We start from the raw sequence: 26,141 nt of genomic DNA on the forward strand, positions 1-26,141 counted from the left end.
TTCCTTCTCTTCTGTGTTTGCTACCCTATATAGCATGTAAGGATAACCCAGTTTCCTTCCCCTGTGATCTTTTACTCTGCTGCAACTTGGTTCAACTGCACCAGAGGTTCTTAATCATTTTTTGTGACATGGACTTCTCTGGCAGTCTGGTGGAGCCTATGGACCCCACTCAGAATATTTTTAAATGCATAAATACATAGGGTTATAAAGAAAGTTAATTATAATGAAATATAGTTATTAAAATATAAAAAAATTTCAGAGACCCTAGGTTTCAAGAACCCTTGCATTAAGATGATTTACGATTTTCCCATATAAGTTGGGCCCTTGGAAAGGGTTCATAATTAATTTGTTGTTTTTGGACTATAACATAATGGTTGAACAAATTCTAATGATTAGTCAGATCTATATGATGGAACACATTTTATTTCTAATTTTCCTTTAGAGTTTTGAACACTAACCAGTTCTTTCTTTTTTTTGATGAAATAATCAGAATTTCTCATATATAGTCAGTCAATTAATGTTTATTAAACACCTACTATATGCCAGGTACTATTTTAAGTTTTGAGGACACAAAAGGATGCAAAAGATAGTTCTTGCTCTCAAGGAGGGCACAATCTAAAGAGGGAGACAATAAGCAAATAAGCACAAACAAGCTATAGGAAGGATAAATGGGATATAATCAAGAGGGAAGGCACTAGAATTAAGAGGGGTTGGATAAGTCTTCCTGTAGAAGAAGGGATTTTATTTAGGGCTTGAAGGAAGCTGGGGGCAAAGATAAGGAAGGTGGACATTCCACACATGGGAGATAACCAGAGAAAATGCCCAGAAGCAAGAGAGAGCATTTTGCTTAAGGAACAGAAAAGAAAGTTTCAATGGATTTAAGAGTATATGGCAGCAAGTGAGGTGTAAGAAGATTGGAAGTAAAGGTGGTGGTGGAGCTAGGTTATGAAGGGCTTTGAACACCAAAAAGCAGATTTGATTATGGAAATGATGGGGGCCACTGCAGTCTGTTTATTGATTGAGTGTGTGTGTGTGTGTGTGTGTGTGTGTGTTTGCATGAGAGAGACAGAGAAAGAAAGTGAGAAAAACATGGTCCTTCCTGTGCTTTAGGAAAATCACTTTGGTGGTTGAACGTAGGATGGACTGGAATGGAGACTCGAGGCAGACAATCCATCACCAAGTTATATCAGCACTCCAAGCATGAGATGATGAGGGCCTATACTAGAGTGATATAAATATCAGAGGAGAGAAGGGGACATATTTGAGAGGTTATTAAAAAGGTGAAACTGACAGGCCTGGCAACATATTGGATATGGCCAGGCAAGAGATAGTAAGGAAACCTGTATGACATTTATTTTGCAAGCTTGGGAGACTGGAAGGATGATGGTGCTTTTGACAGTAATAAGTAAGTTTGGAGTGGGGGGGGGGGGTGTTTAGGGAGAAAGAAATTGAATTCTGTTTTGGATATGTTGAGTTTAAGATGCCTACTGGACATTCAGTTTGAGATGTCTAATAGACAGTTGTGAGACTGGAGATCAGCAGACAGGTTAGGGCAGGATAGACAGATTTGAAAATCATCAGCATAGAGATAATAATTAAATCCATACCACATTATTTCTCTTCTAGACTTTTAAAATATATATTTCAGGATTAATTTTATCATTTCCTGACAGCAATATGTGGGAAGCAGTTGGGTGAGACAGTAAGGAACTGATAGATTAGAAAAGTTCTGGCCTTGAAGAAAGAAAAACTGGTTCAAATGCTACCTTTGGGGGGAAAAAAAATTATGTGACCACAGGAAAGTCATATGACCTCTCTAAGCTTCAGTTTCCTCATCTGTAAAATAAGGATCATACCATCTCCCTTCTCTTGTTGTTGTAAGTATATAAAGTGCTATAAGAATATTAAAGAATAACAAATAGCAGCTATAAGCCCTAGTGTCTTTAGAAAAAAAAAGTGAAGAAACTCCAAGACTAATTTTTAGAAATATCTTGTTCAGTCTATAAGGTTTCTAATAGGATATGCTGTAATTTTTCTTACAAGGAAAATAAACTGAGTCAAGCAATTCCAAAAATGTTACTTGGGCACTTGCTTTGGCTCTAATTCTCAGGAAAAAAATATTGTTTTTTTGTTCTCAGACAAGTAAACCAGAAATCCTTACCATCTGTGATCAGTGGAGACCTATGTTATTATTTGTGAAAATCGTTATTGAAACATTAGCGTCTCTGTGTATTATGGAGATTCCCTTATAGATCGTTAGTAATAACCTCTCTTGTTAAACAAGCTCAGTAAATTCAGTGTGATTTCATATTCATCACTTCCTGACATGTCAAATGAACATGAGTTGTTTGTTTAGAATTTGTTATGAATTGATATATACTTTTGCTACATTTGGTCCCAGTACTGGCTGAACTGTAATGAAGAAGTGAGGCTGAATAATCATTTTTTAAAATATCAAAAGTCAAAATCTGATTTCTCACAGCACAAATATTTCCCTAGTGAAGAAAACAATCTTCTGGCTCTCCCCACACCTGAGGTGAGCTTTAAACAATGTAGAAAACAAAACAAAACAAAACAAAAAACCCCACCAACCAATCAAACCAACAAGTCAGCCTGGGGAGATGTTATAATATGCCTTGAGCAAGGTAAATCACAACCCTGTAAGCAAATGACTCCTTCTATTTCTTGGGAAGGACACCAGTCTGAGGAAGCCCAATGAACACACAAAAGAATAATATATCCAGTCACATTAAGAGTTTGGCAAATGGAAACAAGAAGATTGCTTAAAAAGCAAAACTTCAGGGGAAAAAAATTATGAGGGTGTAAAGCAAGGACACAAAGTATATGCTTTGGGTATAACTTAACTATATTATAGTAACAAGCTTTGCATAAATGTGAGAAAACTGTGAGAAAATCAGGAATTAAGATGCCTGGTAAGACTACAAGGGTGCATCATTAACTCTGAGATATTCACTTTGTGGCAAGAAGCAATAATGCCTGAGAGATCCAAATGCATTTCTTTAGCATCTGTATACACAGAATTCTAAACTTGTCTTCCTTGTCATGAAAGGCTGCCATGTCAGTTGGTTTCTGCAGCCAAACCTGTTCCATATATTCAAAGAGGCTTCTGGTATAGAGGACCAATGTGAACAAATAAAGCCACAAAATTTCTCACAAATGACCTTTCTGCTCAATGGCATTCTCCCATCCCCCATCACTTAACTACAAATCTTTATAAATGAGGATACCCTGATTTATATATGGTTTGATGGATTTTGAAAACTCACTTCTCCTTCCCCTTAAAAAAAAACAATAGCTTATAGGTAAATAGTGTTTTACAGTTTGCCCACCATTATGCCTAATAGTGATATGGAAGGGATTCTGGGAATGTGAAGGCCATATCAGATGGATAAGTTTTAGCAGCATCTACTCAGGTAGGAAAGGTTGGTGTTTATAGCCAGCAACACAATATGTCTGCTTACTTGAGCTTGGAGATACCAAGCACAAAATAGTTGGTCACAGCATTTATTTCGGTTACCTTTTTTTTTTTCCTTCTCCATTTGCCTCAAAATCTCTTCTCTGGGTCTATACTCTCTTAGCCCCTCAGGCGTCTGTTGCCTCCAGGGGTTCCTACTCCCTTCCACCCAAAAGTAGGACAAATAGACTTTTAAAACACCATACCTCCGAGGCCACAGCCTGGTCCCCTTCTTCCTTCAGAGACCATTTTTCTTCTCCCATAGGAGCATCCATCAGTAAAACCCTCTCCCAACACCAAAGTAAGGGCTTCTTCCCCACCCTTCCCCTTTTCCTCACTCACTTTCCTGCGGGCTCTTCTCTTTCTGAGAACACAAGAGGTGATGTGACCTTCCCCTCATTGCTAGCCTGATTTGACCCTGGCACATCACACATGTCTCTCTATCTCTTGCTCCCCCTTTCAGGTACTCTTCCATGTTAAACACAGTCCCACAAAAAAAAAAATGCTTCACCTGTAGTCAAGATGTTGCCAGGTTCTGTCTTTAGTGCCCCACGTTTACCTCTTCACTATTACCTCCACTAGATTTCTGTCTTCCACCTGTCTCCTGGTCTACATTTAGAAAAGTTTCTGCATGGTTTTTCTGCTGTCACTGTTCTTGATTGCTACATTTAATCAGTCTCTTGCATTTTTATTGTTTAGGGGTGTCTGAGAAACAAATAATCTCTTCAGTTCTGGTTTTCTTTCTAAATATTTTTCAAAGACCTCTTTTATTGAACCTTGTTTCACATGTGGTTAAACGGATTTGCAGGTATATCATTCTGGCATATACCCTGAGTTCTACCGCTCTTTGGAACACTTTCTATTTCCTCCTGTCTTCTGGTGGGTGCAGAATTATTGTTGAGTCGTTTCAGTCATGTCTGACTGCGTGACCCTCATTGGGGATTTTCTTGGCAAAGGTACCGGAGTGGTTTGCCATTTCCTTCTCCAGCCCATTTTACAGATGAGGAAACCAAGGCGTTTGACTTGCACAGCATCACACAGCTGGCCGTATTTGAACTCAGGTCTTCTGACTCCACACCTGGGCTCTATACACTGCACCACATAGCTAGCTGCCCAGGTGCAGAACAGTCTTGTTATTTGAATTTCCTTTCCTTTATATCTGAAGGTTATTCTCCTGATTGCTGTAAACAAATAGAGTGGCACATTTTCTTTGAATGATACTGCTGGACTGAGAATTAAGACTTGTCACGATTCCAGTTTTTCTATTCTGCCCATTATTTTTGTTGTGCAGGACACCAATTTTGCTCTTATAATTCTCATTTCTCTCTTGAACCCTTCAGGAACATGTTGTAGTTCAATGTTCTTTTCACATTCCACTGGGCCCTCTGTCTCGTCAAGTATTGGATCATGAGCTTACTGGATCTGGAGGCCATATTTTTGCGGTTAATGTTTTCCCTGGTGATTTATCTGCTTGTGCTCAAGGTCTTTGAGTTTTTTTCTTCCTGACATCTTTGATCATTTCAGTCTTTTAAAACCTTTACCCCCGATTTCCCTGTATTGACTTTCTGACTTTGTCTCCTGTGATGGTTGTTTCCTTGGAGGTCTGATCCGAGAGTATCTGTGCCTCTTCCCACACCAGGCAATTCACAGTTCTTCAGCCTAGGTCTTTGCTAGGGTGGTCACACCAGTTGAATGCTGTGTTTTTTCCCTCAGGCCTGGTGGTGGAGTGTTACACAGTTACTCCTCCCCTCCTTCTTTCCTACCTGTGTGTACTTGAGCACACACACACATGTGCAGACACACACACACACACACACACACGGTTCTGTCCTACTTACTCTGTTCCTTAGTTCTCTGGCTTGGCACTGAACAGTCCAGAGCTTTGCAGCACAGATATCACATGGTTGCACTGGCCATGTCATCTGATAATGCTATAGATTAAGGCATGGGGGGGATGGTGATCTGTATCTGTAGAGGGACTATACCTCTCACATTGATAAAACCATGAATCCTTAAAGTATTAAGGTATTTACAGTTTACTAAGAGGAAGGTAGTTTGGTACAACAACATTAATAATAACTATCCTCTATACAGCCGTTATAGTTTGCAAAGCACTTTATATATGTGATCTCATTTGAACACAATGGTGATGTCAGTACTTTACCCAGACTTGCAATCTCAGCGTCATCTCCTCCCCCTCCCCCATAGCTAATCCATGAGTAGTCGAGTCTATTCTGCTGCAGGCCTTTACCTCATTCCTGGATGAATGTAACAGCTTGTGCTCCCTCCCCCAAGGCTCTCTAGTCACTTGTCAGACTGATCTTCCTAAAACTCAGCCCTGGCCATGTCACCTTCTTACTCAAGAAACTTCAGAGGTTCTGTTACCTCCAGGATCAAAGAGAAATCTTCAGTCTGACTTTTAAAGACTTTGTAACTTTGCTCCTTCTGATCTTTCCAATTTTCTAATATAATGTGTACTTGTAACACCACCATGGTCTCTGCTACACGCCCCCCCCCCCCCCCCATCCATCAATCCATCCATCCATCCATCCATCCATCCATCCATCCATCCATCCATCCATCCATCACCTAACTCTGGTCCTCTTCACTGCTTGTCCTCCAAGCTTTGAACTCTCTCCCTCCTCATTTCTTCCCTTTTTTCTTTCAGGTCTTGGCTCCTGCTAGAGCCTTTTCAGGTTCTCTCTACTGTTAGTGCCCGGCCTCTGTTTATTATTATCTTCAGGTACCTGCATTTTTTATGTAGTTGTTTTGCATGTTATCTTCCCTATTAGACCGTGAGCTCTGTCAAAGCAAGAACTGCCTTTTGCTTTCCTTATATCCCCAGAGCTTAGCACAGTGCTTGGCACATAAAATGTACTTATTAAATATTTGCTGCCTTGACTTTTCACTAAGTTACCAAGGTGTCTCAGACAGAATAGAATGCTGGCCAAGGGAGGTGGGAAGACCTAGGTTCAAATCACACCTCTAATGATTACAAGCTGAGAATCCCTGGCCAAGTCACATGTCCTCTTTGAGACTCAGTTTCCCCATCTGAAGTATGCTATCTATAAAAATTAACTCACAGGGTTGTTGTGAGGCTCAAACGAGTTAACATATATAAAGTAGTTGACAAATTTTAAAGTGCCTTATAAATATTAACTATTATTATGATTTCTTCACAAATAAAATGTGATCTTACAGAGCAGGTGGCATTACCTCCTATTTTACAAATGAGGAAACTGATGATCTGAAACAGAAAATAACTTGGTAGAGTCAGAACTCAAACCAGGTCCTTTATCTCCAAGACATTCTCAACTACAAAATATCTTTTTTTTTTAATGTTTTCAGAAAATAACTTTATTTTAAAAAGCAGTCATCTATAATATTTTCAGGGAGAACATGTAATTTGTAATACAGACATTATCCCAACAGAACCCCATCATTTTCATTTGAAAACTACTTAGAAATTTTTCTGAGTCTTGGGAGAGCAAAAACAACCTTAAAATTTGGTAGGAAGATCAGGGATCAAACTCTAAATCTATGATCCCAGGTATTATAGGCAAGACTTAAGCCTGGGTCTTCCTGATACCAAAGCTTTTCTCTGTTTCTATACAAATCACATCAAATGCAAATAAAAAGGAATGCATTGTTGACTTAGAAAACCATGTACCTTTGTTCTACTGTATTTTTATTTATTGTGTTAAATATTTTGTAATTACATACAAAATATTTTCTTCATGATCTCTATCACAGAGACTGATAATGATAATAAGAGCTGATATTTACACAGCATTTTAATTTTTGTAAAATGCTTTACACACATTACCTTCATTTGACTAGATATTATTAAGGCTGGATGACCAGAGACGAGGTCAAAATTCCAAGACACCAAGATAATAAACTATTTCTACCTCCTATCTGTTTTCTTTTCTTTTTGGAGGGAAAGTGGGGTTAAGTGACTTGCCCAAGGGCACACAGCTAGTGTTTCAAGTGTCTGAGGTCAAATTTGAACTCAGGTCCTCCTGACTCCAGGGCCAGAACTCTATTCACTGTGTCACCTAGCCGCCCCATTTTCTTTTTTGAGACTTCTGACTTTAACCCAAAGAAATTTTCTTTTTAGTTTCCTTACACAGAATTTCATATAAGGTCATTCAGTTCAGGAAGGGGTGTGTTTGTGGTGTGTGTACTTCCAGTTTCCCTTCCCCTCCGTAGGTTCTTTTACTTTCAAATGTTGAGTATCAGAAACCTTAAGATTATTTTCAGAAACTATGTAACTAGTGTCTAAAGTTAGGAACTCAAGGGGTTTCAGTTTTCACAAAAGAGGCTGCTTTTAAAAGTGTGTGCTGGTTAATTATTTAACAATTCAAGGTATTAAGTGGACAAAGTCTGAAAGTCAAATAGTAAAATGAATTCTTCTCTGGGCTAATTTACAATTTTAAACAAGTATTACAAAGGAGTTCAGAATGGATAGTAAATTCTAAGTTTTCTCAAGTGGCCAGGGAAAGAAAAGGGAAAATCTATATGGGTGGAGGGTTGTGATGGAAGGAGACAGCCAAGATTGAGTTGAATGAGTCATTGAACAAGATCATCACCAATGGGAAATATACTCAGAATTCTCATAAACCCTGGTGTCACACAAAAGCCTAATGGACTTCTTTTGCACATACATTACTGGTGCCCCAAAGCTATGGGAATTGGCAGCTGCTAGTTGACTGACCTAACCTCAGGATTATTTACCAGATGAAGCAACATTCCAACAATTTCTAGCAAATTTAATCCAGGAATACAAGTAACAGACTATAATGCTTTATCAGTAAAGTGCAACCTATTAAAAAAAAAAAGTATTAAGTAGGTAACACAAATCCGTTGCTGAATTGAACATAAAACTTCAAACTTCCCAGCATCCAAGCAAATCAAGATTTGGATTACCCCCCCCCCCCTTTCTTTTAAAGCAATTGGGATTAAGTAACTTGCTCAAGGTTACATGGCCAGTTATTTCTGGGTGTGGTGCTGAGTGTCTGAGCCTGGGATTTCCAGGTCATCCCAACACTGGAGCCTGTGCTCTTACTCGCTGAGCCACCTGGCCGCCCCTACCCATCCCTTTTAAGGCAAGAAAAAAAAAAAGTAAAGCAACTTGCTGGCCCTGAAGTAAAATTAGAATGCGTGTTTGTTTCAGGCAGAGGTTGTGGTAAACACTCATTCCTTTAGTCACCTGGCTTTTTCTATTAGGAGGTATGAATAAAAGTCAAGGAAGTAGCTATAAAGTATGTGTTTACACAGCTATATGTATATGTGTATGTACATATGTATTGTATATATATATATATGTATGTATACACACACACTCACTTATACAAAGTAGAACTTCTACACTCCATAGAGATAAAAGGCCTGTTATTCCCTAAAAAGAGCAAAAACGATAATAGACTGAAAGGTGTTAGCAATCTTCCCAACATTTTACTGTATACCCAGTCTCAATCTTGGGTAATGGAAGACTTAAGTCTGAAGGAATAACCAAACTCTCTAAGACAAACCTGAAAATTTCACTATAGCCACTAGTGTGAACCAAACTGGCAACAGTTTCTAACTAGCACTAACATTAATTAAATAGAATTTAACTTTCTTTTTACACCACAGCCCACCTTATACTGAGAGGTTAACAAATTGTTTAATAGCCTGTGGCAAAAAACAGCCATTTGCCTTTGTGAGTGGAGGGAATAATAGCTCTGTTTGGAGGCAATAACAATGCTCAATATTAATTCAATAAACTTATAAAATAAAGCTAATTAAAATATAAACAGAAGACTACTAATACAATGGGGACAGAACAACTCCACTGAAGCCTGCTTCTAAAAGAGTCATAATGTGTAATAGAAGTGTCTTGGAGAGACTGGGCATATATAGTGACATTCTGTAAACACATGGTTAGGAGACTTTTTTTTCTTTTTTTCTTTTTGGAGGGGGGAAGGTAGGGCAATTAAGAGACTTGCCCAAAGTCACATGGCTAGTTTTTTGTGTTGTGTCTGAAGCCGGATTTGAACTCCAGTCCTCCTGACTCCAGGGCCAGTGCTTTATTCACTGTGCCACCTGGCCTCCCCAGGAGACTTATTGTTGATTGGCTGCAGAGCCTGAACTGGAGATGTCTTCAAAAAGGTCTTATTTTCCTTAGGTAATTTTTCCTCCACCAGATCATCCTGTTTGGCTGGTTGAATTTTTTATATGAAACACTTTCTGATGAGACACAATGTACTGTGGGCTCTCTTCAATGAAGCTGATAAAATGTGCCTCAGTCTTTGGCCTCTATGTTTACTTTTTCTGTCCAGGGAAAGGAATTAGAGATTTTATCTTATAAGTTTTGAATGCTCAGGAGACCAAGCATATGGTACCCCCCAATTCATTTTCTACAAACCAGTTTGGCTAGCATCATTGTCCCAAAGAATGATGTTCAAGATTTAGCCCATAGTCACTTAGACAAGGACTCACCTGGCAATCATGTTCCGTCTAGATATTAATTTTGATGAGATCAGTGCTATGTAAAAACTATGCTAAATTTGAGCCCAGAGGCCAAAATGGAATAGGGGAGAGTATACCCTTGAGATATTAAAAGGAAAAAAGTATAACTGTTGAAGTAAATCTCCCTACACTAAGTGGTTTAATGGAACAGAGTGCTAGACAGTCACTGTTAGCTAACAGTGGAGGACATAGTAAGGCTCATACTGAAAGCATAAGAAAAAAGGTAATCTCTCAAGGGTCCCCCTTGAAGCCAAAAAGGAGAGATGAAGTTGGCTTGACTAGAAGAGAGTCAATCAGAGGGTACTTACTGCCCTTAGTACTTTCCTTATAACTATCTCCTATTGGGTAGGCAGTATAAGTATTACCTTCTTTTAACAGATGTGAAATGAAGCTCAGAAAAATTAAGTAAATGTCAAAATCTGATTAGACTGGGCCCTTTGCCCCAAGGATGGGTATAGTTCATTGGCAGAAACAAAACGTCTTAGTCTATGAATTTTAATCCCTGCCACCAAAGGAATCTTACCAACCCATGTGTTTACCTTTCTTTGGCCTACTAAGGTTTGGTAATATTCAAAGGTGACTTGAGTCTGCTTATCTTGGATTGGTACATTTGTTAAAGGATTAAACTCCCTTTGTCTATCAGTTCACAAGCTTGGGGACACAGCTTCATCTCTTGTAAATGGAGCCCATATCAGGGCCCAAGGGATAAGCCTGGAGATTTAGGTATATGCATCCTCAATCTCCTTTGTCCACTAAATTGCACTATAAACTGTCAATAAACTGAGCATGGAGCTCTGTCTTTGTCCTTACAAAACTAGGAACAGGCTAACAGAAAGACACTTGCTCAAGGTCACATACTTAGCAAACTCTGGAGCTGAGAACTGGATCCAAGTTGAGAGTTCTTTTTTATTTCCACTAAATGACTTCCTCTATAAAATTGGGCATTATAGAGAAAAGAAAACCACAGTGAAAAAGATGTACTAATTTGTTTTAATCAAGTAAAAGTCTGTATCACTTGAGAGAAACAAAGGCAGCCATCCCCTAAGATATTTTTCTATATTAGTCCTTCTCTGTTGACCACCAGAATGGTAGAAAAACCATTAGAGATGAAGTCAGAGGATAGGGACTAAGTTTTGACTTCACTATTTACTCGAGTGATATTAGGCAAGTCATTTAACCTCTCTAAAACTCAGTTTCCTCATCTGGAAAAGGGGCACATAATAACTGATTCGCTACCTAGCTTATAGGGATGTTTTGAGGAAAGTGCTTTATAAATCTTAAAGTGCTATGCAAATATGAATTCTTATTGAAGATACCCGGGTAAATGGGTAAATAGTTCTTGCAGTCTATTCTCTTTGGTCTCCTTATTCCCAAATATATACTCCTGAGTTGCCAAGGCACAGAGGCAAATAAAGACTGGGTTAAAAAACTACATAGTAATGAATTAAAGAAAAGTTTAAGATCATAGATAAGAAGATCCAAGATTTATAACTGAAAAAAAGCCTTAAAAGGTCATTTAGCCCAACTGCACCCTTTTTATAGATGAAGAAACTTGCATCCCTGAGAAGCCAACTTGCCTCAAGCCAAACAGACAAGTAAGCTGGAGATAAATGATCTGAATCTACACCTTCTAGAGCTCTTCTCACTGAACCATGCCTCACTTCTTAAAAATCTAAAACGTCTGACATGGAATACTGTTCAGTCACAGATCTCAGTGGTTTAATAACATTTATCCCTAAGTTCATTTCCATTTGGTATTTTCCCCCTTAATTTTAAGCTACTGTCAAACTATTTCTTCTACCATAGAGAATTCATTTCTTTAATTTCTACATGTCCTGAATGTGAGAGAATACCCTTTTTGCCCTGGTTTAGCAAAAGGAGAATTACTTTCAAATAAAAACCTACAACCTATGAAAATGTCTCTATTCCTGGGCTACTGTCACTAAAATCTTACTCTGAAGCCTTATCATTGCATGGAGGCAAACCTAAGTTCAGAGTTCTAGGAGATCCATGTTAAAAAGGCAAGTAAGTACAGGACTAAAGACCAGCCAAGCTAAGTTCATTTAAGTATACTGCCAGAAGGCTCCCCACTAAGTCATGATTTTTTTTGTGGCCACATCAAACAGCCCAAGACTGTGTATTAAGATGTGCAAGGACAGCAATCTATTTTGTTGAGACTACCCATCCCAATCAAAATCATGGGTGTTATAAAGCCTTTCATGGTTAAATCAATGCCATTTGTGACACTATCACTTTTTTATATCTGACTTTAAAAATTAGGTTCACCTCTAGCAAGGGTTCTTAACCTTGGGTCTGTGACTTTTTTTTAAAAACTGTTAACTGTATTTAATTTCCTTTGTATTCCTCTGAATTTTAGCTTATTGATTTAAAATTTTCATTCAGAGAAGGGTTCCATGGTATACATACAAAAAAATTAAGTCCCTCTGCTCTAAAGCAAAATATTTGGCATGAACATGTACTAAGATGATTTTTCAGCCAAAACAGCTTTTCATGAAATATGTCTTTCTACCAAAAAGGCTGACAAAGACGAAGAGAAATATAGTTGTGATACAATCCTAAAATTAAAAAGCTAATTTTTTAATAAATTGGAATAAAGATATCTTGCTTTTTCATTCTAACAACATCTCTAGTAGAGCTGTTTTTCATCTGGGTAGGGGGCAATCTTTGAAGCCATTATTTCCTGGTATACCTTTACTGCAAAAATGGAGAACTATGGAAGTGGAATATTATATATACTGTCACACACAATGAATGAGATGACTAATGGTAGATGACTAAGGAAAAATCTTTGTTAGAGATGATGATTCTTTGGGTAAGGAGAGGGGGAGAATCTATTTGGAAACGAATTTGATGAGAAACAAAATATCAACTTATTTTAAAATGAAAAAAGATGGAAAATAAAGAATATAAAATATCAAAGAAGCAATAATTTTAGAAAAGATCTAGGAAGATTGGTTTTGAAAGAAGGTGAATGAGAGTAGAAATGGGTATATTGTAATCAAGTTTGCTTACTAGTGACATTTTTCTAAATATAGTACACGCATTAATTTCATTATTCTGGTATACTTCCTAGTCATAGTTGTATACCAAACACTTTACTATTCTACATTAGTTTTGACTTTAATTCTTATAACTCTTAAACAATTTTCCCTATTTTACTGGAGACACCTAAGTGATGACTGGCTAAAAAAAAAAAACCCTCTCCCCAACACCCCAACCAATTATCTAGGTAAGTTTTATGTATTTGACAATGAAAAATTAAAATGAAATAAGTGGCCCCAAAACCCAATACAATGAACTCACTAATCCAAATACATTAGAATTTTTAAAATGCTGATAGAAAAATTCTTACATACTGTGTAACCATAAGAGTAAGCTACCTACATTTTCACATTATCCTTAGGTGTTATGAAGTCAAAGTACATAAAACCTCGTAACTCGTGTAGCACTGAATCCCTTTGATAGCAGAAACATGACTATGTAGCTAAGTACACCATGGTATAAACTTGCTTTCTCAAAAACACAAAATAGAAGAGAAACTATGAATAGAGGTAAACAGAGTAAAGACAATTTAAAATAAAACAATTTGATGTATGGATTCCCCACAGCTTGATTTCTGACTGTGTGTGTGTATATGTATTAATGTCAAAAGTAAGACTATAGAGAAAACTCACCTGTTTTCTTCCTCAAGATCTGCTAGAATTCTCTCTAGCTCCCCTCTTTCCTCACTCTCTAAGGAAATCAAGATCTGGGCAGGACTACGAGGCTGGCTCAGGGGGGACTCCTGGTTCAAACTTTGGCAGTAATGCTGGATTAACAAATGTTCATCATCTCTGGAAAATACAATTGAAAAGGTTTTTTTTTTTCCCCCTTTTTTGCACTAACACTCGTGAAGAAGGGTGGGGAGTAAGGGTTGACTTCTACATGTGCACTGAAGAGATGAATATCCTATTATTTTAAAAGAATTATCTGGATCTTAGCTTCTGCTTTCAAAGATATTTCAAATTGGTTGGGGTCATTGACAGTCTATTTGGTGACAAAATCATGTAAACTTTTAATTAGGGTGATTAGCCTTTGGCTATTTGCATGGCCTTAGAACTGACAGATATCTGCTTGTGCTGCTGTGATTTTTTTATAAGAAGACTAACCAAAAGTGATGGTAACTTCCTCCCTCCCTCCATATATGTCAGTACTTCTGCTTCAGAACATGTCAAAAAGACAAGATTAAATGAATCCATCCTGTTTTTTTTGTTCATTTTTGGATCTGAGCTATAATTCCATCAATGTAGGGATCTCCCAATAGGGAACCTCCTTCTACCAATGCTCTTCAACTCAGAGTATAATAGAAGTATCTGGGGCATAGAGAGATTAAGCAAGTTATCTTATGGTTACATACTCCAAATGTGGCAGAAGTGGGACCTGAACCTAGGTCTGTTTTTAAAATTAACTTAAAAAAAAAAAAGCAAACATTTAAGAAGGCCCTTAGGGGAAAAATGTATAGCTGAGCACAAGAAATTCACATATTGGCCATCTAACACAAGTTTTCTTAAATCCACTATGGCATGCGTTCTCTTTTGTGTCTATTTTCTAAGTGAAGAGTGAAAGTCACGTTAACCTTTTTTGAGTTAAAATAAATCACTTCTTATACAAGTACTTATTTTTCCTTTTAAAAACCACATAGGCAAGAAGGTAACCCAATGTAAACTTATCAATACATTTAAAAAAGTCTAATTGCTAACTGGATGTGAAAGTAAATGAATGGAAAAAAGAAAAGTTGAGTTAATTATAAAAATTCAACAGAGATTTCAAAATAGTTAACAAGTTTTAATCTTATAAGTAGATCTTCAAGTTTTTATATTTTATGAGGCAGCCAACTTTTTTTTCTGGGAACTAGATATTATTTAGTACATAGGTAAACATAATTTAATAAATGGATACTGGATCCTCAATAGTCAGTCAGCCTTATCTCCAGAGGTAAGTAAGCAAACACTTCATTCCATTTCACTGGGAGGATCAGAACTGTGCTGTTTTAGGCTAGATGCTGTTTAAATATTTTCCTTCCAACTTAATGTCTTAAACAATTTTTCTTATCAATTTTCCTTTTTTTTTCTCATTTGGAGGATTCAAATGATATTCTAGAATTAGTCATTTCTTTCCACAAAAAAGGAAGAAAAGTAAAATGATTAGGTTACATTAACATGTCAAGGAAAGAAGTCGAATTTATCAAACTGGTTAATATTTATAACGTGAATCCAAGATAGCTAGTTGAAACGTTAAAAAGTTTGGTAAAAAGAAGTTACTTGGTGTTCCAAGTACATTCAGCTGCTTCTCTTCCTCAAATTCAGTCAAATTTGTCAGACAACGCCTAAGAATTTTTTTTTAAATTATATTTGCTGCACAATTTCCCAAATGCATTTGGGAAAGTATGTGGTAATTTTAGTGACCCTATGTTACTCCCTGTAACAAAGGCCCTTTTATTTAAAACCAATATTCTTCTAATGCTGCTGTATGACTACAAAGCATTTAATTATCCAGTGAATTAAAGTTGTGGGTCACCCAAAGGGCAATGGAAAGATGCATAGCAGGTATGAAAAGGCTACATCATATTACCAGTGAAACATCAGAAATGACACAAAGAGGAAGGGGATAAACATCTACACAATGTCAAGGGATTTAGAGTAATGGTCTCCAAACTTCCTTGATCATGGACAGCTTTCAGTTAAAAAAAAATCATGAGAACACACTCTTAGTCATAAATCATACATATGAACTACCACACAAATAACTATGTATATTATAAAACTTGTACAAAATATTAACTTTTAAAAAATGAAATAAAGAGAACAGGGAGCCAATGGCATTTATTGAACATGGAGGAGGGGTGTGACATGATAAGACTCCTTAGAAACATCAGTTTGGGATCTGTGTTTGCACTGGTATGGAAAGAGACTTGAGGCAGGAAGATCAATGAAAAAATTATTGCAATTGTCCAGATGGGAGAGAGGTGGTGAGGCCCTAGTTTGTCTAGGTTGGGTGTTGGCTATGTGAACAGAGAAGGGAATAGAGACAGATGTGAAGACTTGTAAACATATTAAATATATGATGTGAGGGATACAGGTCAACAACATCCTCTCACAAGTAAAGTGGAATTTTTGACAATAACAAGAAAGACTGGGAGAGTGGAGGGTGATAATGTAATGAGATCTGAGATATACTTTACAACCCATTCATGCTTGTTCTTCCTGTGTGACTTACTCTATCCCATTCAAAATGAAAAAGGAGGAAAGCAATGCTCTTTACTCACCAGTCCCTACCCTCCAGGGTACAAAGAGTGAGTATGATGGGCAGGGAATGCGTAATTTTCCCCAGTAATACCTGTATAGCTGCTGTTGTGGATGCCTTGGTAGTGGTTAAGTTACAATTGCTCTGAGCAGCTGACATCTGGCTCATAAGGGGGCAGGTTGAGAGTTTACACAGTGGAGGTAAGGGAGGGAAAAGTATAAGGTACATGTGGTTTGCTAAAGATAAACCAACAAATGACCACAGAAGGTTAGAATTTGACACCTCCCTTTTTCGCTTGATTACATACCACATAGGGCATTGGCCCCCACCTTTGAAACTATTAACCAGGAGAAAACCTCACAATATGATGGGTGGTCTCATGTAGAAGATTTACAGGAGACATGGACAAGAAACTCAGAGGGTGAGAAGATGAGGATGGGTCAAGATCTAAATCTCATTACATTATTTTTCAAACCCACCCTATATGCGCCATGGAGGGAATACCTGCAAGGATGAAATCAACAATCCAGCCAAGTATCTAAGTTAAGATACCCGATACTTTAAAAAGTCAAACAACAACATCAAAAAGAAGAGTTTTGTTGAAATAACTTGTAGATTTCTTAGTTAACATTATTCTCTCCAATAAATTTTGGAATTCAATAATGAGGTATTTAAGATATATTTAACTTCATTTTAAGAGTCTTATTTACTGACTACTGTCAAAGACATATTTACTTAATGTTAAAGTGAATGTTAAAATTTAGCACTTTGGAATATTTTTTTTTACCTCTAATAGCTGAAAACATAAAAGAATCTTAGAGTTGGAAGGAATTTCAAAGATCTTCAGTGACATGGAATTGGCTGCTTTGTTAGGAAGACTTTCCTTAGACAGTGTTTTTTATTCTTTCCATTGGCCCTAGTGCTGAGCTCTGAGGCCAAGCTGAAAAAATATAATCCTCTTTTACAATATTCCCACCCCTCTCTCCTGAGTCCTACCTCTTCTAACCCTAACCTTCTTTAAATCCTTCAACAAATCCTTATATGGCTTCATTTAGTTTTCCTTGGTATCTTGGTACTCTTCTCTTGAATGAGCTCTAGGTTGTCAATACTGGTCTCAAAAATTATAGAACTTCTTATAATAATCACACTGTGTTCCAACCTAGACAAACTACAGTGGAATCATCACACCTCTCTCTGGAAACTTAGTACCCCAGTATTACATTAGCTTTTGGCCAATTATTTGTTCACATTGTTCATTCAATATGAACTGCTGTCTAGCCACTGACTTGTCTGAATGACATCTCCCCCATCTTCTGTGTTCTTCTGAACCCGAGTGCAGAATTTTACAATTCTAGTAAATTTCATTTTATTAAATTCAGCCCATTGTTTCAACCTGATATCATTTTGGATTTAATTTTTAACATTCGATATGTTACCTCTGTCCCTAGCCGTGTCATCTGCCAATTAAATAAGCATGTCATGGATTCATTCAAGTCACTGATAAAAATTTTAAACAGAGCATCTCCATGACTAGAACTCTAGGACATACTACTAAAAACCTCCCTTTAGGCTGACACTGATTCATTACCCAACACTCTTTGGTTTGAATAATTCAACCAGTTCCAAAGGCACCTAAATGAATAATTTCCAACAAAAATTTTAAACACAGTTAATTCTCAGTCATCTACATTAAGCATGTAGTCATAGTCTGAAATGTTCGAATGGTCTGTGTATTCCCAAACCATCATGGATGACCCAAACAGCAGATAATGCTAAAGTAATTTTAATTTAGCTCTGTAATGCATTAAATGATTCTTTGGCAGTTGATTTTCCTTCTTAATTAGGTTTTGATTAGGATAATATTAAGATTGGTTCATATTCCCTGAGCTGCACGGTGAGAGGAAGCATCCAAGAATAAACTCTGTTGAAGCAGTGGTAGGGAGAGAGACCAGATTAAAAACTTTGAAGTTATACATGTGCATAACTGAGAATGCCTGTTGGCTGTAGGTGAGTGGAGAAAGCTCAGGAGTGGGCCTTATCTTTGGTTCTTCTGGTATTCTCCCATATATACCAAATGATCTGTTTTCATGGTTTTAACTAGTATGAATGAGTCAAAAAGACTTGTCACCCCTTGAACTTTTCTTACCCATTATTCTGTCTCTATGTCATTTTGAACTGGCTGCTTCATTGTTGTGGCAAATAAAATATTATGGGCATGTGACCTACCTCTGCCTGACTTTTTCCACAGCATCTATACATCACTGACCTGACCCAACCATAGATCTCTGTTAATTTTCATTTGCCACCATTCTCGGGTCTACCTTTTCTCTCTATCACTCAAAATCTATTTGTACATAATGATGTCTCAGACCTGTTTTTTCCCTTGTATCCACCAGACCAAGCTCTGACATACTCTTACATACCACTACCATGATCTCTTTTGTGCCATTCCCCAACTCCATAATTATGCCTCTGCTAGAGTCAATGCTCTGCATCTTCACCAAAGCAATCTTTTTACCACTCTACATCCACTCCTTGACCCTTAGCAGTAGCGTATCATCTTTTATGGGGAAAAAAATCTTCACCTTCTGTTTTGATGTCTCTCGCCAAACTACCTCACTGTCTTCAATTTCTGAGGTTGATAATGTATATATGCAAATGTGTATAAATGAATCCTTTTGAAACTTTCAAAGTAAATACTCAATTTGCTTCAAAAAAGAAAAAGGCTGGATAATGATGAAATTCCAAGAAGGACTACAGAAATAATGTCATTTTACATAAATGACAGCTCTTTTCCCTTGTCTAAAGCTATGGAGGAATAATTTTCTAAGTTGATATTGAATACCCTAATATATGGATTATTGTTAAAAGAACAATGTTTAATCTCACTAAAATATGCATTTGTTTGTCCATGTTGACTGAGGGTAACAGTAATTATGTGCGTCAGTCCCATGAAAAGATGGTTAGGATTAAAAAGGAAAGGAAAAAAAAAGTCCATGTGCAAATCCCAGAAAGCAAGAATATGCTTTCCTGATTGATTTCTATACTGTGATATCCATCTCTCTCTCTCTCATAAGCAATTTCATTGTCAGGAACATTTCATAAAAAGAGACAGGATACTTACATGCTCTCATTAGGAGAAATGCTATCATTTAGATAAGATCCATTGCTGTTTTCCATTTCTGCTAGCCTGATGAAAAACGTAAAAGCTCATTAAAACTTATATGACTTACTAGAAGCTATTCAAGACCTGTTCTAACATTCCTAAAAAATTAAAAGATAAATCATTTTACGATGAGAAGCGAATCCTTCCATTCAAAGGATATGATGAATTATTTCAAACGATTTTAACACTGGGTCATCATTTAGGAGAACACATAGCAGAAGCTAACTAGTAGGAAACCACCAACTCAAATGGTGAGTTCTTTTTTTTTTTTTTTTTGCTGTTTTTGGAGAGGGGAGGTAGGGTAATTGGGGTTAAGTGACTTGGCCAAGGTCACATGGCTACCTTTGTGTTAAGTGTCTGAGGCCATATTTGAACTCAGGTCCTCCCGACTCCAGGGCCTGTGCTCTGTTCACTGCCCCACCTAGCCACACTTCAAATGGTGAGTTCTTAGATGGATTCACATTATTTTCCCTTTTTCAGAGTGTAAGAGTAGGGAGAAAAAGGAGAGGTTCCCAACATGTTCCATATAGAAGAAAGTCCTCTGGGAAACATTTCTTAGACTGGGGACATGAATCAGATTTTGTTTCTTACTGACCTTATTTCAAGGTTAAAATATTCTGGCCAATTAGATTCTTATTAAAGAAAACATTAAGGGTGACTCTACATGAAAGACACTAAGTGTCAACAGTCTGTCTTTAGCTTTCTGGGAAAAGTCATTCCGTTGCTAGGGATTATCACCTTTTATTGAATCTCTCCATCTCAAAAAATAATAAAAATTATAAATAATGGATTGTTTGCAAGAGTGGTATGGAGGAAAGGTCACCACCCCAGAGCAGTGCACTTCTCAGAGAAAAACCAGCCAATTATAATTTTATTATTATTATTTTTTTGCCAATTAAATATGTCCTATCATTGCTATCAAAATTAGCTTAAACCTAAGAATGTCAGCCAGCATGGGCCAAGAGTTAAGTGAACCACCACTGTCAGTCTGATCTTCCTCAGCATCTTATTGAAAAATTAGCACTCATATGGAAAGCCAATATTTTAGTCACCCATGTGATATAGGGTCAGCTGAGGCATCTATTAACGTTTCAGATTCTTAGGAGATTGCTGACTTCCTAGAGATGTGATTGCCTTAAGGCTTTAAACATTCTGTTCGAAAGAATGGTTGGTATAAGCAAAAATTGAATAAGGATACAAATTTATAGGCCCACATTTATGCAATTTTGCTCTTTACCCATGGATTTAGTGTGCAAACATGCAGTGGTGGGACATGCAGGTTAAAGAGTAATCTGATTAGCAGAAAAGTCCTGGAAACAAAAATTATTTACATAAAGTGTTTAATCTAGTTTCCTTGGATTAGTTATTTAAATAAAATAGTTTCCTGGCATTCAACTGGTCTCATACCTGCTAGCATAATGCTCAATGCGTGAGTGAGTATCATCATGGGAGAGCTGAGGGGACGAGGCAGGCCTATAAGGCAGAAAATGTGATTAGTCACAGACACCATCCGTCAAGCTCAAAAAACACACAGTTCTTTATATACACGGCCTTGAATTTACTAATTCAAATTGGTGCTTTACATGACCTACTTTTCCCTTACGCTAAATGTCCATGTTTCTAAAATCCAAGCGTTTATTAAATACGTTCCAAAGAATTTCTTCTTATATGTTATGCCTGTTTGTTTGTTCTCCTCAGAAACCACAAAGGAATATGAAAACTATTCTGACAAATGTCTACTGTAGCAAATGTTAGGATAAATGATATTCCCTACCTACCAACTTTTCATATCTCATGGTTTCAAAGTTTCAGCACTGTGTATGATTCAAAAAGATAAAGCAAGCAGTTTGTACAAGTGGGTCATACATTTTTTTCCTTCTTTCCTATACCATATGCTTAAGATTTTATCATTTATTATCAAGAAATTTTGACTTCAGGAAAGCCAATCTAGCAATCTGTGACATTTTATGATCTTATATATTACTATGACATTGAGTTCAAATGTCTTAGAATCATAGAATTTTTAGAGCAGGAGAGGAACACATACATCTCTATACTCTGTAAAAACCAGGGACAGCCAGTCATCTAACATTCAAAGGAATTTTGCTCCATTTGTGTGTATCTGTGCATGTCAGTGTGTGTATAAAAAAGTAAGAATGAAATGCACACAGAGTTCTTAGATCTATGATACTCCTTTGTACCAGAGGTTAGATTTTTTACAAGGTCAATGTACTTTCAGCTTTCTAAGTTTGAGTCACACAGAGGGCCTTGAAGATGAAAGATTTTTTTAAATCTCATACCTTTTTTTTTTAATGGGTAAAAGGAATATTCTTTAAAAACTGATCCCTATACATGGCAGACAGTATTACTGGATCAAAATGTCCACAGCAACATAACTTATAAGAAAAAGTGTCCTGATTTAGTTAATGTCTAAGTTTCATTTCATAGAAGCCTTAGGAAAGAGATCCCACACCATATGTGCTCAGAATAAAACCAAGAAAGACAATATGTGTCTGTGAACAGAATCACACCAGAATTTGTCTAGGATCCATCTATGATCTCAGAAGAAAAAAAATATTTCTGCCTTTGCTCATATCAACTAAGTCTGGACCATACTTCCCAGTTCCACCTATGGAAATGCTGTTTTGTGGCCCAACTCATATCATATCCTTGAAAAGGTCTGTTCTGATTTCCCCCCATGAAGTGATCTCTCCCTCCTTGGAACACTTAATGAATTTTATTTGTACTTCATTTGTGGACATCATCTTTTAGTTGGTTAGAAAGGAAGAAAATCCCACTTCTAACATATACTGTCTCCAATAACCAAGGCAAGTCATAACCTTTCAGTTCTCTAGGCCAACTATGTCAAATTTGTGGCCATATGCAGCCAGGAAAATTTTCAAGTATGACTTGAATTAGATTAAAATATAATTGGAAAGTGTTTAATAAATAAAAAATAGGTAATAAAACATAGATCATGCTAATATCTGATTTTCTAAGTCAATATGTGGCCTGCAGAGACCTGATTTTATGTGAGTTTGACACCACTGCTCTAGAAAAGTCTCTCAGACTCTAAGTTTCAGAGAAGGTATGACATGCATATGTAGATCTTCCCTAACCAGGTGTTTCTCATGCCAGTGAAATTATAGGTATAGGCCCTCTCTCTGCTATGGTTAGGTCACATGCCTTATCTCCCCAATTAGATTGTAAAGTTATTGAAGACATGCATGTGCCTGGTCTTGAGCTTAGTTCTTTCTCAGAGATGGACGTAGCATCTTCACTAGCAGATACTCAAGAAATGTTTGCTGAACTGAATGAAGTTATTATAAGCAACTTTACACACACACACACACACACACACACACACACACACACACGTATTTATGTGTATCAAACAGCTTAGAACAATTTTCTCTTGATTAAGCTGAAAACATGAAGTATGACGCTAATGTCTTCTAACAACTTTCATCACAACCAAGTTCTGAATGACTAGGTTTAACTACAAAGAAATTTAAAGGTTCCTAAAAAGATGACCACCTCCATGTAAACTAGGGTGTGAGAGAATGCCAAACCCTGGTGCTGATGCACACATTCTTGCTCCCTGCCTCCTCTCTCCTCAAATGATTTCCTCTTTATTTGCCTGTGTGAGTGTTATACTCCCCAATAGGATATAAGCTCTTCAAGGGCAATGATGGTTTGTTTTTTTTTTTGCTTTATCGTTATCTCCCTAGTGCTTATCAGGTAGGATATACTTTAAAAATGCTTGTTCAACAAATGAACCAGTTGATTTCTCAAAGTTATACTATTTGAGAAAACCTGGAACTAGAAGAATCCCAAATAAACCTTGTCCAAAAGTATTTTTTAACATCTATACTATGATGGAAAATTTAGTGCTCGGTTAAACCATGAATCCATCTCATTTTCTTCCAGAATGTGTCATCAATACTTATTTTTCAATCTTACACATGACCTATAAACTAAGTCACTTTAGAAGGTAAATGTATTAGTTATTTGCCTATTTCACTACCTTAGCTACTTAACAAAACAGTTAAATGATGGTAAATGATGGACATAAAAAACTCCTGAAACCTTTTCCACAGAGTTCTCAACAAAGGAAGTTCTTATTTTAATTCAAGAATATATAAGTAAAAAAACTCTAGCATGTCTTTTACACAGTAGATAATGGTTTAACATTTTCTTCCTTATGGATTTTCATAGCCTCTAATCCAGAGCACCAAGGCTTTGCACAGCTACACCATAAACAATAAAAATTCAAGAGGTTATATACCAGGAGCCTAAAGAAACACATACTTAGACTAAAGAAGAAAATGAACAAAGGAGAAGGGTATTGTATAAGGGGAGAGAAAGTATATTCACAATTCTGTTAAAAGTCTAAAATTGTTTAATCCAGACACATGCCTAACCAGAAAAATAAAAGAAAATCACCTCTCTCTCAAAAAGTACAAATGAGGCCTTTTTCCCCCTTAAAGAGAAATTTAAGTCTCTCCTCTACTTTGTACTATTTTCTACTAAGGCCTAAGGACTTTGCTGCAGAAAGCCAGATTCCTAGTTTACTGCACCATTACCTGCAATGAACAATGTTTTATCTACTTACATTCCAAGCCATTTCCACTAACAGTTTAGGTATCCTAACTATGGACAAAGGAAAGTCTATGTCACCTTTAGCTTAACAATATAAGAATTAGTTTAACTAGAATGTCACAAAAACTGTATCTGACAGTCCCAAGCAGAGGGGTTTGTTACCAGAATGATGGCTGTAGTGCGATGAATGTTTTCAGTCATCACCACTCATGGGGAATACTTATTAAAGGGAAAAGGATTTGAGATCTACATAAGTGTAGGGAGTACCCATACTGCTGAAGCCATTTATCCTTGAAGTGCTGAAATAAGTACTTAGGAAAATGAGCTTCAACTATAGGGTTAAAGGTTAAGCTTTGTCAAAGGAATGAGGGTCTAAACTACAAATCCAAACTTCTACATTCAGCCTTCCTGACTAAAGAAACATCATGATCACAAAGTTCGATGTCATCACAGAATCTAAGACAAGGAGTTAAAAGGGATATATAAGCACAATCACCTTTATTTTATATATGAGGAAATTGAGGTCTCATGCAGCTATATGACTCGCCCAAAGATATTATCAGGCATGATATTTGAACCCAAATCTTATAGCCTCAGAACCAATGTTCTTCTTACTGTTATATACTGCTTCCCCACATAAGGCAGCATTCTGAACATTAAACTTTGTTGCATTTAGAGTCTTAAAACTGAAATGTCTAGACATGAGTTTCTGTAAGGTTTCCAAATCTGGACTTAACAGACCTCAAATTGACATGAAATACCATTTACTAATTAAACACCTCCAAAATCCATTTAGAATTCAAGCAGCAAAGAATTTGATCCTGTAACAGTCTCTTACACCTTAATGACCTTTGAATATCCTCAACATCTCATAAGCTTGTAGGCTAAAGAACAGCTTTGTCTATGAAGGAATTAATACTTAAAGAGGTCACAGTTATTCCTAATAACAAAACAGACAAATCCTTACTTTCAATAAGTTAATTTCTTTCACAGTAAAAAAGATTTCCAAGTCTACTTTGTATAGACTGATTTAAAAAAGAAATATTTATTTCTCATGATATTTTTACTGAAATAAACATTATTTCTTCTGAGGTTCGTAGCTTACAGATCGCCCCCCCCCGTGAATACTAGCTATTCTATACTTAAGATATTCATCTTCAAACTGTCCTGGTGCTTTTAAAAATGTTCTATAGTCTTAATTGCAGGTTGAGTTAGGGTTCTGAGTATACTGTTTATCAGAATCTAATGAAGTTTAGGCCAGAGTTATTCTTTTCTGTTTTTTAAAGTTTCTAACGTAAAAGTCAATGAACAGCAGATACTAGGGAAAACACAATATCTGATTTGAGGGCCTACATGAGAGTTGCATTGTGTAACTGAAATCAGACCAAGGTGACGACTTAATGTTCATGGAGGAAACCATTCAATTAAATTTAACAAACATTAAGGTATTGTGCTAGATGCTGGGGGTAAGCAACGTATTTAAAAATCTGATTGTAGGTTGGGAAGGAACAATATGTAGAAAATAACTATGAAAAATGGAAAGCAATGGGTAAGAGTGAAGTCTGGGCAAGGTTCTGAGAAATCTGGGCAATCACTTTCAGATGGGAAGGAGATGGAACAGTGGCATCTGTGCTGGGCCTTAGAGGAAAGGAGAAGTTAGCCTCCAGAATAGGGCAGAGGAATGTGTGAAGTGATCAAGTTCATTCTAGGCAGAACTCCCTCCAGCAGCAAATAGTCCATTTTGTTTGTAAGAGAGGATATATGGGTGGGGGGTGGAGAAGAGAGGTAGTAAGGAAAGAAAGGTAGTTTGGAACAAAACTGGAGTAACCAGGACTTTATATTCCACCTGCTTCTTACATCTTTGGTAAGAGGGAGGACAGGCATGAATGTTCTATAAGCATAGTATTCAGTGATAGTATAAAGGATGGATTGAAGTGGTAATAGAACAGGTGGGAAGGCCAATCAAGAAGCTTTTACAATAGTGTGCATGAGAGGTAATGAAGGTCCAACTGCATTGGGAAGAAAAGTAGGGGATAGAGTTCAGGAATATGCAAAGAGAGAACACTCAGGCTGTGGCAACTG

General features: G+C 36.9%; 1 protein-coding gene across 13 annotated transcripts in view; it reads right to left on the bottom strand.

Annotated features, from left to right (window-relative positions):
• Nucleotides 1-26,141, bottom strand: part of DMD (dystrophin) — a 2,504,498-nt gene that overhangs the window by 31,158 nt on the left and 2,447,199 nt on the right. For all 13 annotated transcript variants that reach the window (XM_069063824.1, XM_069063827.1, XM_069063826.1 and 10 more), the window contains 3 exons: nucleotides 20,865-20,930; nucleotides 19,416-19,481; nucleotides 13,684-13,842 (listed from right to left, as the gene is read on the bottom strand). In XM_069063824.1, the coding sequence (XP_068919925.1) occupies nucleotides 13,684-13,842; nucleotides 19,416-19,481; nucleotides 20,865-20,930 (291 nt within the window). The remainder of the gene's footprint in view (nucleotides 1-13,683; nucleotides 13,843-19,415; nucleotides 19,482-20,864; nucleotides 20,931-26,141) is intronic.

This window comes from Petaurus breviceps, unplaced genomic scaffold (assembly GCF_028583685.1).
Source record: "Petaurus breviceps papuanus isolate PSGF00001 unplaced genomic scaffold, PetGlider_PUasm1.0 90603, whole genome shotgun sequence".
NCBI lineage: Eukaryota > Metazoa > Chordata > Mammalia > Diprotodontia > Petauridae > Petaurus > Petaurus breviceps.